The sequence below is a fragment of the Kogia breviceps genome, chromosome 5, assembly GCF_026419965.1.
Source record: "Kogia breviceps isolate mKogBre1 chromosome 5, mKogBre1 haplotype 1, whole genome shotgun sequence".
Lineage (NCBI taxonomy): Eukaryota > Metazoa > Chordata > Mammalia > Artiodactyla > Physeteridae > Kogia > Kogia breviceps.
Genome location: NC_081314.1, coordinates 72326722 through 72342393, shown reverse-complemented (window position 1 = coordinate 72342393; position 15672 = coordinate 72326722). Strand labels below are relative to the sequence as shown.

The 15672-nt window shown below is 35.8% G+C and overlaps 1 protein-coding gene across 19 annotated transcripts in view; it reads right to left on the bottom strand.

Annotated features, from left to right (window-relative positions):
• Positions 1–15672, bottom strand: part of TP63 (tumor protein p63) — a 227897-nt gene that overhangs the window by 28351 nt on the left and 183874 nt on the right. For all 19 annotated transcript variants that reach the window (XM_067034215.1, XM_067034216.1, XM_067034226.1 and 16 more), the window contains one exon: positions 707–893. In XM_067034215.1, the coding sequence (XP_066890316.1) occupies positions 707–893 (187 nt within the window). The remainder of the gene's footprint in view (positions 1–706; positions 894–15672) is intronic.

The following is a 15672-nucleotide window of genomic DNA, read 5'->3' as shown; positions in this document are numbered from 1 at the left end:
AAGAACTTTAGAACATCAGATGTAAGGGGACCCTTGGAAAGAATGACCTCTTCTGTAAAACTATTACTGGATCTGAAGCTCAGAGGCTGGGGCCTAACTTACCTACGGATACAGCACTTAAAGGTCACCCCAAGATACCTGCTCTTTGACTCCCAGTCCTTTACTTTACTGTTTCCTGTCCCCAGCTTATATTCTAGATCTTCTATTAACTCTTCTTATCCATCATTTGCCTTCATTTCTTTTTCTTAGTTCCTACTTTCTTCTTCTATTTTATTTATTTATTTTTTAAACTATCTCTTCCCCTTCTAGACCCTAATTGGTCTGGCCTTGACAATCACCCTGGGAGAGGCACTGAAGCCCCTAGCCAGGGCCCAACAGATCAGGGGCCACATGTTCTCCTTAAACCCTCCCATTAAAAAAAAAAGAAAGAAAGAAAAAAGAAGAAGGAAGGAAGCAGTAGGGAGTAGAGAGGCAAGTCCAGGTCACTGAGCAATTACCAATATTAAAATAAACAGTTCAATCATTGTGAAAGCCTGAAATTTACTCATCATTATTCTCAGACAGTCTTGTCAGCCAGAAAGGTAGCCTGAGCTGCCATCAGACAGCAGAGGTTGGAACTAGGTAAGTGGGCACCAAACAAAAGTCTCCACAGGAGCTCTATTTCAAGGAACTTAGTTGAACGGCCACAGATCCCCATTCTACTTACCCTCGTTGAATTCACGGCTCAGCTCATGGTTGGGGCACCTTTTCACCACTTCAGTGACATGCTCGGCCTTCTTGTAGACAGGCATGGCACGGATGACAGCACCCTGAGGAGGTGGGGTCATCACCTTGATCTGGATGGGGCATGTCTTTGCAATCTGGCAGTACAGTTTCTTCAGTTCAGTGGAATACTGCTTAGAGATCGGCCAATGGTGGAGGAAAGAAAAGAAACAATAGGAGATACTGTTGTTCAAAATACCTGTTCAAAATCAGAACAAGGAACATGTATCTACTTTCTGTAAACACATACCTTTATAGCTGCCTGTATGAAACCGAGCAGGACCCTGCTCAGTGGGGCTCCTGGGTAGAGAAGCCTTTCCAGGACCCCATTCCTTGTTTGTAGGGAACAGACTCTAGCCTCCATGACCTTCCCTGAGCCCCAAAGGGCAGTTTCAAACATTTGCTAATCAGGGAAGGGAGAGGATGCAGAGACAAATGAGGAGCAGCCAAAAAACAATAGTGCAGCCTTGGGGCAGGGTCCTGGTTCTGCCTCAAGGGATACACATAACAATATCTTTGAGTTCCTTACAGAACCAAAACCCCCAACAAATGGAGTTAGCATTTTTCATTCCAGAGGAGACCACTTGAGGCCAGATTAAAGCAACCAGAAAAACTCATCAGATTACCTGAGACCAGATTAAAGGAGTGCAGGCTCTGCACACACCCTAATCTTATCATCAACTCTGCCCTTGAACCATCACTATAAAACTCCTCACCAAATCCTCCAGGGTTGGGTCACACAGTTATTGAGGGCAGGAGCCTACTCTGCCTGCCTTTGCCTGGCAAAGCAATAAAGCTATTCTCTTCTACTTCACCCAAAACTCTATCTCTGAGATTTGATCTGGCACTGGTATACAGAGGCTGAGCTTTCGGCATCACATTCACCGTTGGCTACTATATGCATGACATCTAGCAATCTTATTTGAGGGGACTACATTCATTGATCAAATTAATCATTTTTTTCCACTTTAAATAAAATCCTATGTCTACAAACTATTTCACATTTATCAAAACACATTTATGTCATTATTTCCTGTTATCTTCTCTTTAGGATGAAGAAAGAGATTCTCAGAAATATTTCAATGATTAACACTATGAACAGCTTTAAAGAGTACCAGAAACTAAATGGAAAAACAATGTTCTCATGTACTGAGTGATATAAAACAGACTATAATCGCCCCCTTATAATACTCATAGGAATTAGGCTTTACAGAAAAAAATGTTTTAAGATAGAATATCTGGCAGATAGTGAAGCGATTTTACCAGAGGTCAACCAACTAGAAAACTGCAAAGCAAAAGTTCCCGCAAATGACTGCACTTATCTTCTAAGGTCATAGCCTAAAAGAATGAGGGATCTGGAAGGGGTCACTTGGTCATACGCTCTCATGAAAGAAGCACTGCTCTACTACAACACAGCAAATCATGGCAGCAAAAAGATTATCTTTTCACTCACAAGTGACTGAAATTTTTCCTCCCCACACTATCTTCTGTAGGGAGAGGAAGTTCAGTGGTTGGTTGACTGTAAAATTAGAAAATAGGGTGGAGAAAGCATGAGACGTTGAAGAAAAAGTTCCATCCTTATTGTTTCCTCTTCCCACCTCTGAAAAAGCATAGAAAGTCTCTATTCTAATCCTTACACTATCTTAAACCTTATCCGCCCTGTTCTCTGGATCAATGCCTCATCACTGCATTCCTCCTCATTCTGATGTTGAGTGAAACCACCCAGGTAGTGGAATCGCTGGCCAAGAGCAGGGTACCTAGTAACACTTACCCAAACAAAGGTAAACAGACACACACACAGGTTACAATCCTAAATTGGCAGCAACATCCTTCCAGGGAAAAGACACTGGGGAGCAGGAGCCAGAATGGCAAAGGGATTCATTATTGCTATGTTCCAACCCAACTCTGAATAGAGGCAAATGGCCCATGGAAAAGCACATTTAAAAATAATTGCTTTATCTCTTCCTTTTGAAATATAATATTTCTTTAAATAATCTTTCTTTTTCTCCCAAGCATTTCATTATATGAAATTTTCAGTTAAAAGTTTCCTAATACTAGACGTGTATTACATAATTGTTTCTCCATGCCCACAGGTCAAGGATTAAACACAGCAAAAGGGTTTTATATAGCGTGAAGAAATAGGAAGCATGCCATAAATCAACCACAGAAAAAAAAATCTACTTGGGAAACACTGAATGAAATCTAGGTAGATATTTTTCCTCTAGTGTTTTTAACCAATGTCTTTACAAACAAAGACATCGTCTTAAAGCATGTTATGAACTCATTTTTATTGAGAACTCTCAGAAAATAAGCATATCTGTTTGTGTTTTAACTAAACTAGGAGATGTATAATCTAAACATGAGTTTTATAAAATACACCTTGGAAAGATGATTGCAAAAAAAGTTTGTCAGCTAACACCTAAAGGCAAATAAGGCACCCATCCAAGCGTGTAAAGATTGCAAGAAAAGAAGGATAAGTAGGACAGTTAAGAGAAACGTTCTGTTTCAATAGCTGATATACTGTAAATCACACTTGACAGACTAAAACGTAAAAGTACTAAGAATAATCTTAGGCATCATCAGGTTAAATCTTCACTCATCCTTAAGAGGTGGGAGGGTGAATCTAATTTCTGCCTTTCAGTAATGATACGCAGTAATAACTCACCATTTTCTGAGTTCTGGAGTAAGAAATTTAATCTTCACAGAAGCCTAATAGGAAGGTATTACAGATTTACAATCTCTTATCTGAAACCCCTGGGGCCAGATGTTTCAGAATCCAGAATTGTTTAGATTTTAGAAAGGGAGTAGAGTTCATATAGCATATGTTATAAACACCTCCAGTAGGATTTAGTGGGCCACCCTATAATCAAGTCTTAATATTTCTTCAGAATTCATGAAGATTCACACTAAGTAGGAAATGACCATAAACCCTCTATGTTCAGGCCAGGTTTCACCACCACCTGAGTTTGCCACGAACTTATGAAATTAAAACAAAAACAAAGCAGCTTTTGTTTTTCAGAGTTCTTTGAATTTCAGAATTTCAGATAACAGATAAGGATCAGTATTATTATCCCCATTTTATAGATAAGAAGAAGGCAGAGGACTTGCCTGAGGTCACAGAGAAGATCTGGTTAACAACCAGTATATAAGAATCATCCATAGTCCTGGAACAGTAGCTCCTCATCTCTCATTCTCTTGGCTCTGCAGTGCATATTTCTGTACTTTTATTTTTTTCTAATTCTCAAACGTGTGGCTATTTGCCGAATCAACCTAAGAGGTATACAATCTTCTCTAACATTAAAATGGAGCTCAAAAATGATCTACTTACCATCAATAATTCCTCTTTATTTATTTCTCAGTATAATAATGTTTACTCATTTCAGTGAGGGGAGAAGCAGCAAGTGATAGAAGTGAAACAATTCTGGACTAGGAGGAAGCCGACCTAGAGTCTAGGACCAGCTGCCTGTCAATCATTCTATTACGGCTCTGGGGAATTCCTGAAAGAGGTCCTGCTCTTTCGCATGGTGTATGAAGGCCCTTTGTGTTCTGGCTTCATCTTTCTCTCATTCCCTTCCCTCACCCCGCAAACACACACACTTCCCACTCCCATGTTCTACCCATGTAAACCTCATCATGACTCAAACACACCATACATTCATCACCCAAAATTCAAACATATTTTCCTTCTGTTGTCCACACCGTGCCAGGAAAATTTAGATATTACTCTTCAGCTAGGGCTGTAAACCATATTTTCCAATTTTAGTGATGAGGGTTTACTATTGACTAAATCTAAATGTCTGACCAGGGCCAGGATACGTTCCAACTGTTGCTTCCAGTTAAACTTCCAGAACTGCTGTTCAGTAATCAGAGGGGCTGAAGTGGTCTGGCATGGTTCCTTCTTGACAAAGCCAAGTTTCTGCTACTCTATTTCTTTCATTATTTGCAAATTGGTTCTGTGATGACATTTAATATTTTCACAGTACTAAATTCAGTCTCCCTGGCCTACAGTGTACTCGTAATTCCTTAGACTTGCCCACTTCCCCCACCAAATAGCCACTATCATCTTCAACAATTTTCCATGCTTCTGCAAGATCACTAAAAACGGGAATCTAATTTATGCCAAGATTTTAAAATACCCTGGTGAGTCAAGTCAGCAGAGACTACAAATTGGAATACATCTGGATTCTTTTAATGTTTCTCTTCCTCTCTGGGACTTTGAAAATTGACCTCTAAAATGCTCCCAAACATTGACCTGAGATTCTGTAAATCTAAAGACCAATTTCTTATTTTGAGTATGTATGCTTGGTTTTCCTTTAATCAGCTTTGAAGTGTAATTTACTATAAAATACACCAATTTTTAAGCGTACATGTTGGTGACTATTGACACGTGTACACTCTTATGTAACCACTATCATGAGTAAGATACACACTATTTCCATCCCCTCCCCAGCCTTCCCCGAGTCCCCACCCCTCATCAAAGTTATCTTTTTCCCCTTTGCAGTTAATCTTTGCCCCAACCCATTCTCAGGCAATCTGTACCTGCTTTCTCTTGTTACATTTTTGCCTTTCTAAATTTTTATAGAAATGGAATAATACTGTACATTATGTGCCTGGATTCTCTCACTTAGCATAACGCTTCTGAGATTCACCTATGTTTTTCCATGTATCAGCATTCTATTTTATTATTGAATGGAATTCCATTATTTATCAAGTCACCAATTATTTCCAGTTTTTATTTACTATGAATAAAACTACAGTTGGTTTCCATATCTGTGGGTTCCACATCCACAGATTCAACCAAGCATGGATTGAAAATATATGGAGGAAAATTTTTCCAGAAAGTTCAAAAAAGCAAAACTTGGATTTGCCATGCCAGCAACTATTTACATAGCATTCATATTGTATTAAGCATTATAAGAAATCTAGAGATGATTTAAAGTATAAAAGAGGATGTATGTGGGTTAAATGTAAATGCTACACCATTTTATATAAAGCACTTGAGCATCTGTGGATTTTGGTATTCACTGGGGGTCCTGGAACCAAACTCCCATGGATATAGAGGGACAATTGCATTATGAACATTTATATACAAATCTTAGGACATATGTTTACATTACTTTGGATAAGTACTACAAGCGTGATTGCTGATTAAGTGTATGCTTAACTTCATAAGAAACTTCCGAACTGTTTTATAAAGAAGTTGTGCCATTTTACATCACCAACAGCAGTGTATGAGGGCTTCATATCCTTACCAGCACTTGGTATTGTCAATTTCAATGCCATCCTAGCAGGTATGTAGTGGTTCTCATTGTGGTTTAAATGAGCATCTCCCTGATGTTTAATGATCTTGAGTATCTTTTCATATACATATATACTTTGTTTATATTTATATTTTATATAATGAAAAGTTTAAAATATAAATATATTTATGTTCACTTTATATTATTTTTATATACTTATCTGCTATTCTTTTCTGAAGTGTCTGTTCAAATCTTTTATACTTTTTAAATTTTCATTTTTTAATTGGGTTACTTGTGTTCATAATTTGAGTGAAAAGAGTTCTTTATGTATTTTGGATACAAGACCTTTATGTAATATAAGTTAAAAACTTATATATTTTATCCCAGGCTATAGATTGCCTTTTGTACCCCACTTTCTGTTCTTTTCCAAAACAGTTAATTTTAAGAAATTATCAATATTTTGCCCTTAAGGCTCATGTGTTTTGTGTCCTAAGAAATTTTGGTCTAATCTAATATTAGAAGGATTTTCTATGTTTTCCTGTAGAAGATTTATAATCTTAGCTCCTGCATTTGGTCCTATATCTACTTTCAGTCTCCTCTTTCTCTCCCTTCTCTTCCTCTTTCTCTTCTTCTTCTTAATGGATATTCAATTGTTCCAGCACAGTTTGTTGAAAAGATTATATTTTCCTCCTGTTGAATATCCTTGGCAACTTTTGTGAAAATTAATTGACCGTATGTGTCCAGGTCTTTATCTGGACACTGCCTTCTTTTATATTGATCTATTCATACATCAGTATCACGCTGTCTGGATTACTCTAACTTTATAGCAAGTCTTAAAATCAGGTAATCTGATTCTTCCAATTTTGTTCTTCTTTTAAAAAATTGTTTTAGCTATTCTAGGTCCTTTGAATTTCCATATAATATTTACAAGAAATTTGTCAATTCCCACAAAAATACCTGGCAGAATTTTGGATGAGACTATGTTGAATATATAGGTCATCTTGAAGAGAATTAATATCTTAGCAATATTGTATCTTCTAATCCATGAACATGGTCTATATCTTCATTTAATTAGAACATATTTAATTTCTCTCAGGAATATTTTATAGTCTTCAGTGTGCAAATCTTGCACAAATTTGTTAGATTACTTCTTTAATGCTTTTTAATTGTAAATACTTCAAAATTTTACATTTCTAATTGTATTTTTCTAGTACATAAAATATAATTGATTTTTGTATATTGACCATATATCCTGTCAATATACAAAATCTTTCTAAACTTATTAGTTCTAGTACTTTTTTGTAGGTACAATTTTCTACATAGATGATGATGTCAACTGCAGGTAAAGCCAGTTTCATTTCTTCTTTTCTAACATGCATGACTTTAAATTGTTTATTCTTGTCTAACTACATTAATTGAACTATCATTCAATTTGCTATTGTTTTGTTTTTCTTCTTTAAATTGGTATCTTAGATCATTGATTTTAGACTTTCATATTTTCCTAATATAAGCATTTAATTCTACAAAGTTCACTTTAAGCACTCCTTTAGCTATATCTACAACATTCTGATGTATCTAAATTTTAACACTGAGGAACACATAAAGCATTTCATTTTGTTTTTTTTTTTTTTTGTTGGGTTCTATTATACTTCGTATCCAATGTAATAAGGGACTATACAACATTCTTGAGAAAAATAATTCTTTCTCTAGGTTTTTGGTTTGTTTCATGGATTCCACTTCTAGTTTGAACTTATTTCCCCTTTGCACATTTTCTTACCATTCTAAACAGATTTTTTTTTTCATTGTTCTTCCAAGGTTATATTTATCTCTAGCTAGGTTTTTCCTTCTGACGGTTATCAAATCAAGAACCCAGTTGATTTTATACCTGAAAAAAGAATCTACTATAACTTAAAATTTTCTTTGGTGATGCAAGTCCACTGCACTGAATTTCCAGCAGCTTTTTGGGTGGATATTAAACATTCCAAACTTTACGTTTGAAATTATAAAGTTTCTCTCCCTGTAGTGCTGTTACTATTAGAAGCAGTTATGGGATTAAAAACTTATCCAACTTCTCTGTTTTTTTTAAAATAAATCTGTCTGTTTTCATAGTTATAACAACATGTATACATAAAAAAATTATGGAAAAAAGAAAATATATGACATATTCCCCCTACCCAGAGATACATACCCCTAACATTTTAGACTTTTTCCTATGCGTGCACGCACACGCGCGCGCGCACACACGCGCACACACGCGCACACACACACACACACACACACATATACACAAAAACTGGGGCATATCATAAAACGTTTGGTATCTTTTTTATTTAATATATCATGAGCCTGTTCTAATTTTAAAATATAATTTTATGTGGTTATGTTTATAGTATTAAAAAGGGATATACTATGATTTATTTAAGCATGTTTTCTTTTATAGTGTAAATTACTCTATTGTAAAAATATTAAAAATAACACTGAAGAGCACATTTTAGTATACAAATCTTTAGTACATAAATTAATTTTAACTGAATCTCTTGAAACTGGATAATTGAGTCAATCTATATTTTAGCATTGTAGAAGTCTGAGGTCAATTTGAATTTTTTTCCTTTAAATTAAGCAAGCTGCTTATTTCTCCCTAGATATTTTCAGGATTTTGTTTCCTTCTTTATTCTGTTTTTGTTTTTGGTTTAAGTGAGAATGTTTCTAAATATGTCCTTTTTTTTCTCGAAATAACTTGGAAATTGGTGAGCTCTTTCAACTTACATGCTTGAACTCAACTCAGTAAATTACTTATTTTTTCCTTTTTTTTAACTTGTGTTTTTGTTCCTTCTGCTCTTATTAGTTTCTAGAAACATATAAGTCTTACTCTGGATATCCCTCTCTATCCACCATACATTTTATACACTCAAACACTGATTGTTGACATCTTTTTCTTTTGTTTGCATTCTGGGAAAGTTTCTCAAATTTGTTTTCTCTACCATAAGTATGGCTTTCTAGAGTTAACTCTGTTCTATTCTACTACAAAGGACTGAAATTCTTCTATTGCATTTCAGTTGAACTTGCTTATCTCATCTATCTCCCTTTCTACCTTATCCAGTCATCTTTTCATCAGAGCTTGCTATTCTAGGTTTATTATTTTCTTCTCCAACTTTACAGTCCTTATGTTTTTATTACTTTGTAATGAAGCAACATTTTAAACCTTTTTTTTCAGTTATTTGGATGCTTTTGCTTTCTTTGGTTCATTAAAATCATGTTCCCTTATGCTTAATTTTTTAAAATACAGGCCCTTGATCTGCTTTTGTAGTTTTCCATGAATATAGCAAGCTATAGCCAGAGCTAGTATTGGCATCCTTTGACATTTTTCAATTCAGTTCCATACTTTTTAAGTAATAAATTTGCTACAAGAGATTGTCAATAGCTTGAGTGTCTAATTTAGTTAGGCATTTTTCTGGAATTCATAATATTTTAGAGGAAAATAAAATGTTGACTACCTTAGAATCTGCTAAGCAGTTGCCATTGCAAACTAGAAATTAAATCTATTTATCTCCCCATTTGCACATCATTCAATAATTATGGAACAAACATTTACTTGAGCACATACTATATGATGCCAGGTACTCTATTCTGTACTAGGAACAGACAGAAATAAGACTTAAAAACCCTCAAATGGAGAAACTTATGTATCCTCACTGTGTAGGATAGTCTTTAAAATGTAAAATAAATTGGAAGAAAAAATTACTCAGTCCTTACCCTCAAGTTGCTCACAGTTTAGAAGTAGAGTGAAATACAAACAATGCTATAGGTATGTAAAGTGTTATGGAATTACAGAGGATAGAGCAATTAACTACTAATTAATAAATTTGATATTTATTGAGAAAGTACTATATTCAAGAGTCTGTTTTAGGTTTGGAAATTCAGAAGTGAACAAAAGCAAAGGCTCTAAAGATGCTAACATTCTAGAATAAACAAGTGAAGACTATGTCAGATAGTGGTAAGTGTTATAAAGAAAATCAGAGTAAATTTAAAGGCAGTAGAGAGTCAAGAGCCAGGAGTTAGAGACAGTTATATGAGGAGGATATTATTTTATCTAGAGTTGTCAGAGAAGAATACTTTGGTAAGTTGATATTCAAAGAAAGATCTGAAGGAAGCATTGGAGTGAGCCATTCATACTCCTATGGAAATTATGTTCCAGTTACTGAAGACAGCAAGTGCTAAGGTCCTGGGGTCAGTATGTCTGTCATGAAGGCCAGTGTCACTGGAGAGCAGTGAACAAAGGATACAGTGATAGGGGATATGATCAGAATTTAGAGAGAAGTTGGGGCCCAGATCATGCAAGGTTTTTGGCCAGAGTAAGGACTTCAGTTTTCCTTGATGTGAGATAGGAAGCCACTGGAGAGGTTTGAGAAGATGACATGATCTGACTTGCATTTTAATAAGATTCTGGCTGTTATGTGAAGAATAAACTCTATTGACCAAAGATGGAAGCAGAGAGACCAGCAAGGAAGCTACTGCAAATAATCCAAGTGAAAAATATGACAGTGGCTTAGACCAGCAGGGGAGCTGGTGAAGAGCAGCTGGTTTTCAGATATATTTTAACCAGATTTGCTGATGGATTGGTTGGAATAAGAGAGGAAGAGAAAAGTAAATATATTCCACTAAAGCAGAGAAGAAAGGTTTTATAGAGGTAGTGATATTTAAACTAGGCCTTAAAAAAGACAAGTTATTCACCAACTAGATGGTGCGCTCAAAAACAGGAGGAAGGAAGAGTCAAGAGGCAGACGGCAGGCTCTCTATGAAGAGAGAACATCATGAGTACAAGCAAAGAGATGTTAATATGGTTGAAATAGAGATGCGCTGGGGGAAGAAGGAGGATAGGCAGAGCAGGAAGCAATGAGGCTAAGCGAAGAAGGCAACTACCAGATTCAGAGGAGACTTGGATGTCACAAGAAACAGGTGGACTCTACCAGCAGGCAAAGGAGAGTCACTGACGATTGCAAAGCAGGGGAAAGACCTAATCAGTTTCTATGTAGTAAGTAAAACAAAGCTGATAGGAGCAAGACTGAGGCAAAGTAGGGAGAAGGGAGACTCATTAGGACCCATTCAGACAAGAAATGAGGAGAGCCTAAACTAGAGCAGTACAAATGAAGAAAAAGGTGAAGAGATGGAAAAAATGCTTTGGAATTACTAAAACTCAGTTTTCTAGTTCTCATCATGAAAGATACGCATGGAAGTACCAAAACAGGCCAAGAACTATTATTCATTAGAACTAAAGATGCTTGCAAAAATAATACGTCATTTTCTTATCTCTTTTCTAAAGTCAAAGCAGAATGAATGAGAGTTAGTTTTAACACAGGGCTCCCAATATTCAAGAGCAAAATGAGACAGGGCTTAGTCATTGGACTCATCAACAGATAGAGAAAAGAAAAAATAATGTGTTCTAATTCTGGACAAAGAAAATAAAATACCATGAGGTAACACTGGAATTAACAGGTCAATTTTGTTGCAGAAGAGGAAAGGGCTTAATGCTTAAAGCCAAGAGCTTTGGAAAAGGACTCTTATCCAAAACCAATAATGGGAAGCAACATTTACTGGACTAAGGGTCAAAAGACAAGATTGAAACTCTGCCTCTTCTATTTATTCCCTGAGTCTTTATGCAGTTACTTCACCTCTCACAAATATAAAACAGAAAAATATTATAATATGCAATATACATCTCTTAGAGTGGAGGAGAGAAATCACAGATATGAGAAGCCTTAGTCAACTGCAAAGACCAACATAAAAGGCATGTATGTATTATGATCGTTACTGAAGCCTTCTATTTCTAAGATCGTCCACATAAAGTACTTAGTGTAGCTTAAGTAATCTTGGGAACACTGCGGAAACATTATTATTTCAACCTTTCAAGAACTGGTTGTTGCCAGATAATAAAAGTCTGCTAAAGTTTGAAGATTAACCATCTGCAATGAATCACACAGTTCATATTTATCTGCTAGTAATCACTGGGTTCTAAACTGGATTCAAGTTACTAGATTCATTTGTTTAAAAAACTAATGGATTTTGTTGATCTGCTTCCACACATTTGTAAAATATGCATGCATATATCCATAAGTACATGTAACAATTTTATGTGAACTTAATATTTACTTACAGTACACTGCTCAAAATTTAATCTCAGTGGTCTGGCATTTCTATTTCTCATGTTTTTAAGACTTATTCATGTTCTTACATACAGATGTATTTCCTTCATCTTAATAGTTGGAAGGAGAGAAGGGATTGAAGTGGAATGGAGGGAGATCTTTTGCTTTATCTGTCATATTTTATTTAAAGAAAAGATTTGAAGCAATATGGAAACATTTTTAACATTTTTGTAGATACTCGGATGTCAAAATTTACTTATTGCTTTTTATATGCTTGAAATATTTCCTAATTAAAATTTTTCTTAAATGAATTTAGCATGGGAAGCACCAACCTATAAAATCATTGCAGACTTATGATTTTAGAAGACACAGAATATAGAAATAAGATATTAGAACTTAGAACCCAGAAGAAACATTACAGCACATCTTGTCAAAACCTCCTTCTCCTCTTGATTTTCAGATACAAAACTTAGGTTTAGAGAGGTGAAGTCAGTTCATTAATTCAACAAGTATTTATTAAACACCTGTTTCATGCCAGGCTCTGTCTTAGGGTCGAGGGAGCTAGCAGTATTACTTACCCTAAGGGAGTTGGTTTAAAGGAAGCACTGACATTAATAAATTATTTCTAAAATTGTGACATATGTTCTGAAAAAGCAGAGGGAAACAGGATAAAACATGGGGCTCTACTTAGTCCAGAGGGTCAGGAGGGCATATCTGAAAAAATGATTTCTACTGGTTGCTCGACTAAATCTAGGGAACATGGGAATAAACTCAGATTTTCCTACTTCTGGAAAGTGCATATTTTTTACAACTTTAACATACTCTAATGATTGGGTTTCCACAAAAAATCAAACTGACAGTTTAAACCAAGGACTTGGTTCTATGCTTCTTTTATTGACTCACCTGTTTCAAGGAATTTTTAGTGTAAGATACATTTGCTAAGCTTTTCTTAGAAGGTTAGATCAGGAAAAGCTTAGAAATCATTTGGTCCAGCCACTACAGTTACAGAGGAGGAGCCCAAGAGGAATTGATTTCAGAGAGGAAATGAGACTTGCTTAAATCCATTCAGCAATAAGGACCATCTTGACATAAAGACCAGTGTTCCTTGCCATGCACCATACAGTTGGTGCCCATTGTATGGGGCCAAAAGGGAACCGGTGTATTTGGTAGCAGAGTGAATTTACGTAAATGCAATATGATCAGAAAAACAGGAACAAAGCTCAGAGGTCATCTAAAAAATAAAATATGACCACCAATTTCCTACAGGATTATAATATTCCATAGTGCTTTTTCGACCCAATATCACATTCTTTTTAGTTTAGTAAATATGTTTCTCTAGAAATTGAGATTTTTCTTCCCTATTTTGTAACTATATTCTCAGAATGGGATCTTGAACAAAAGAACAATATGAAATGCCCACCAGTTTCTTTAAGAACCAATTCTACTCCAGCTGATCCTAGGTTTGATAAGTCAGTAGTGGACTGTACTAATCTTTGTACCTAGTTAGGTAAGACTGCATGTGAACTTGTGGCTGCTTAAATTATGCAAATCTTAATGTGAAATTAGAAGATGAAATACTGTGATGAGAAGAAAAAAGAAAAGAAAGCACAAGTGAAAGAATTTTCTTCCAAAGATAGAAGTATTTGACCTCTCCAAAGAAGTCATGGACTTCTGACACTCACTCACTGAGGAATTTCAGGCAATGCATAGGATCTCCCTGAACCCTGAGCCAATAATCCACAGGGCAAAAATGAGGAAGCTCTGTTAGATGATCTATAATGTTTCTTCTATTTTGAATATTTTATGATCTGGTACAAATCTGTTACAGACACCAGTTACCAGGTTCACACTGGCAAGCTAACTCTTTATAAAGAGTGTGGAAAACAAAGTATTGATAATCTTTCTGATTCCAGATCGGAAATATATAAGAGTAGGAGTCAATGTATGTACTTACATGTATGTATGCCCATTCGAGAGTGTGTTTATTCCTAGGAAGTACTAGCCTACAAGCAAGAACGAAGAGCCAGATTTTGGGGTAGGCCTCAACCAAATTTCCTCTTACACAGTCTTGAACATCCACAGGAGCAAAGTATTTCTACAGTGGTATGGAACAGAGGTGCCTCAGAACTAACACATGAATTACACTCTTTGTTGCTATACAATATCCCTGACAAAATGCAAAAGCAAGCTTTGCCTAAGTTTTGTTTTGGAAGGGAAGGGAAGGGAAGAGGTTTGGTGTATTGAGGAGTGAGCTGCTCAAAGCCAAATATCATGTTCAAATAAAATAACTCCGGGGATTTTGGAAAACAAGAGTAAATTCAGCTCCTTTACTAATAACATGTTGCAAAGAGAAGGGGGAAAAAAGCATTCCACTAACTATGACCCACCGTCACCACCTGCCTCAGTCGACGTACTATATTACACGCTCTTGGCTGCCAGACTGGTAATTCAGTATCACAATGCATAGAGATGCCGGCTAATATCAGCACACACCTGCATAATTTTTTAACAGCTCTCTTTCCTAAAGGTGGAACAAAGACCCTTCCTCCCCACTCCATCAAACAAAACAAAAAACAACTTTACTCTTTCAACCTGTTCCAGAAGAAATGCCATGCTTTATGAAAATCCCAATTGCAAGGCTGCCTTGACCCACAATTCTCCAAGAATATGGATAGTATAAACAAATCAATAATTATATAATCCACCTTACTACTCAAGGGAAGCAATTATGTAGGGTAGCATCAATGCCATCCTGATGCTACAGTGGCAGCTTCCAGATAAATCCACATCTGGCATGCTGTCATGCTAAAAGAAAATGTTTTAAATTTTTTCTAATGTAATACTATGTACATTATGACCTACTACTGGCCATTAGCCCACAGAATTAACCTTAGCATATAAAACCAGATGCAGCTGAGGTCCATTAAGGCTTAGGGCAAATTACCTACTCTGAAGATGGCTGGGTCGTAAAAAGAGAGTAAAACCTAAGCTAATGCTTAAAAACATCAGTGACATTTCTGGCCTTCTGTAAGAATTTGGGTTGATTAAAATTATTAGAAAAATAATGATACTAACAAATAATCTAAAAGACAACTACCATTCACTAACAGGAAATGCTAGGTGCACTTCTAGTTTTTAATTCTTTTTTTCAGTGAATTCAAAGAATACAAGAGGTGAAAGGTGTGGGTCTGTACTACCTTAAATAACGTAAAATATTTGGCAGGGGGAAAAAAAAAGGCAAGCTCAAAAGCTGTCACAACAGCGTTCATTCACGCTCAGCAATCATCAAGTACAAAGCCTGCCTTAATTTAGACAGAGCAATCCTAAAACATTCAGTGACTTAAATTTGTTTTCTTTTCTAAACTGTATTCTTGGGAAATGCCAAATTTAAAAGGCCCTTTTATAAGGGTAAGAGGGTGATGAAATCAATAATTGGAATAGTCAGGAAAGAAAAATCATACAAAGCAGATGGGGTATTCAGAGAGGACACAATTAAGTTATGGAAATTGATTTGGCAGGGGAAAGATTAA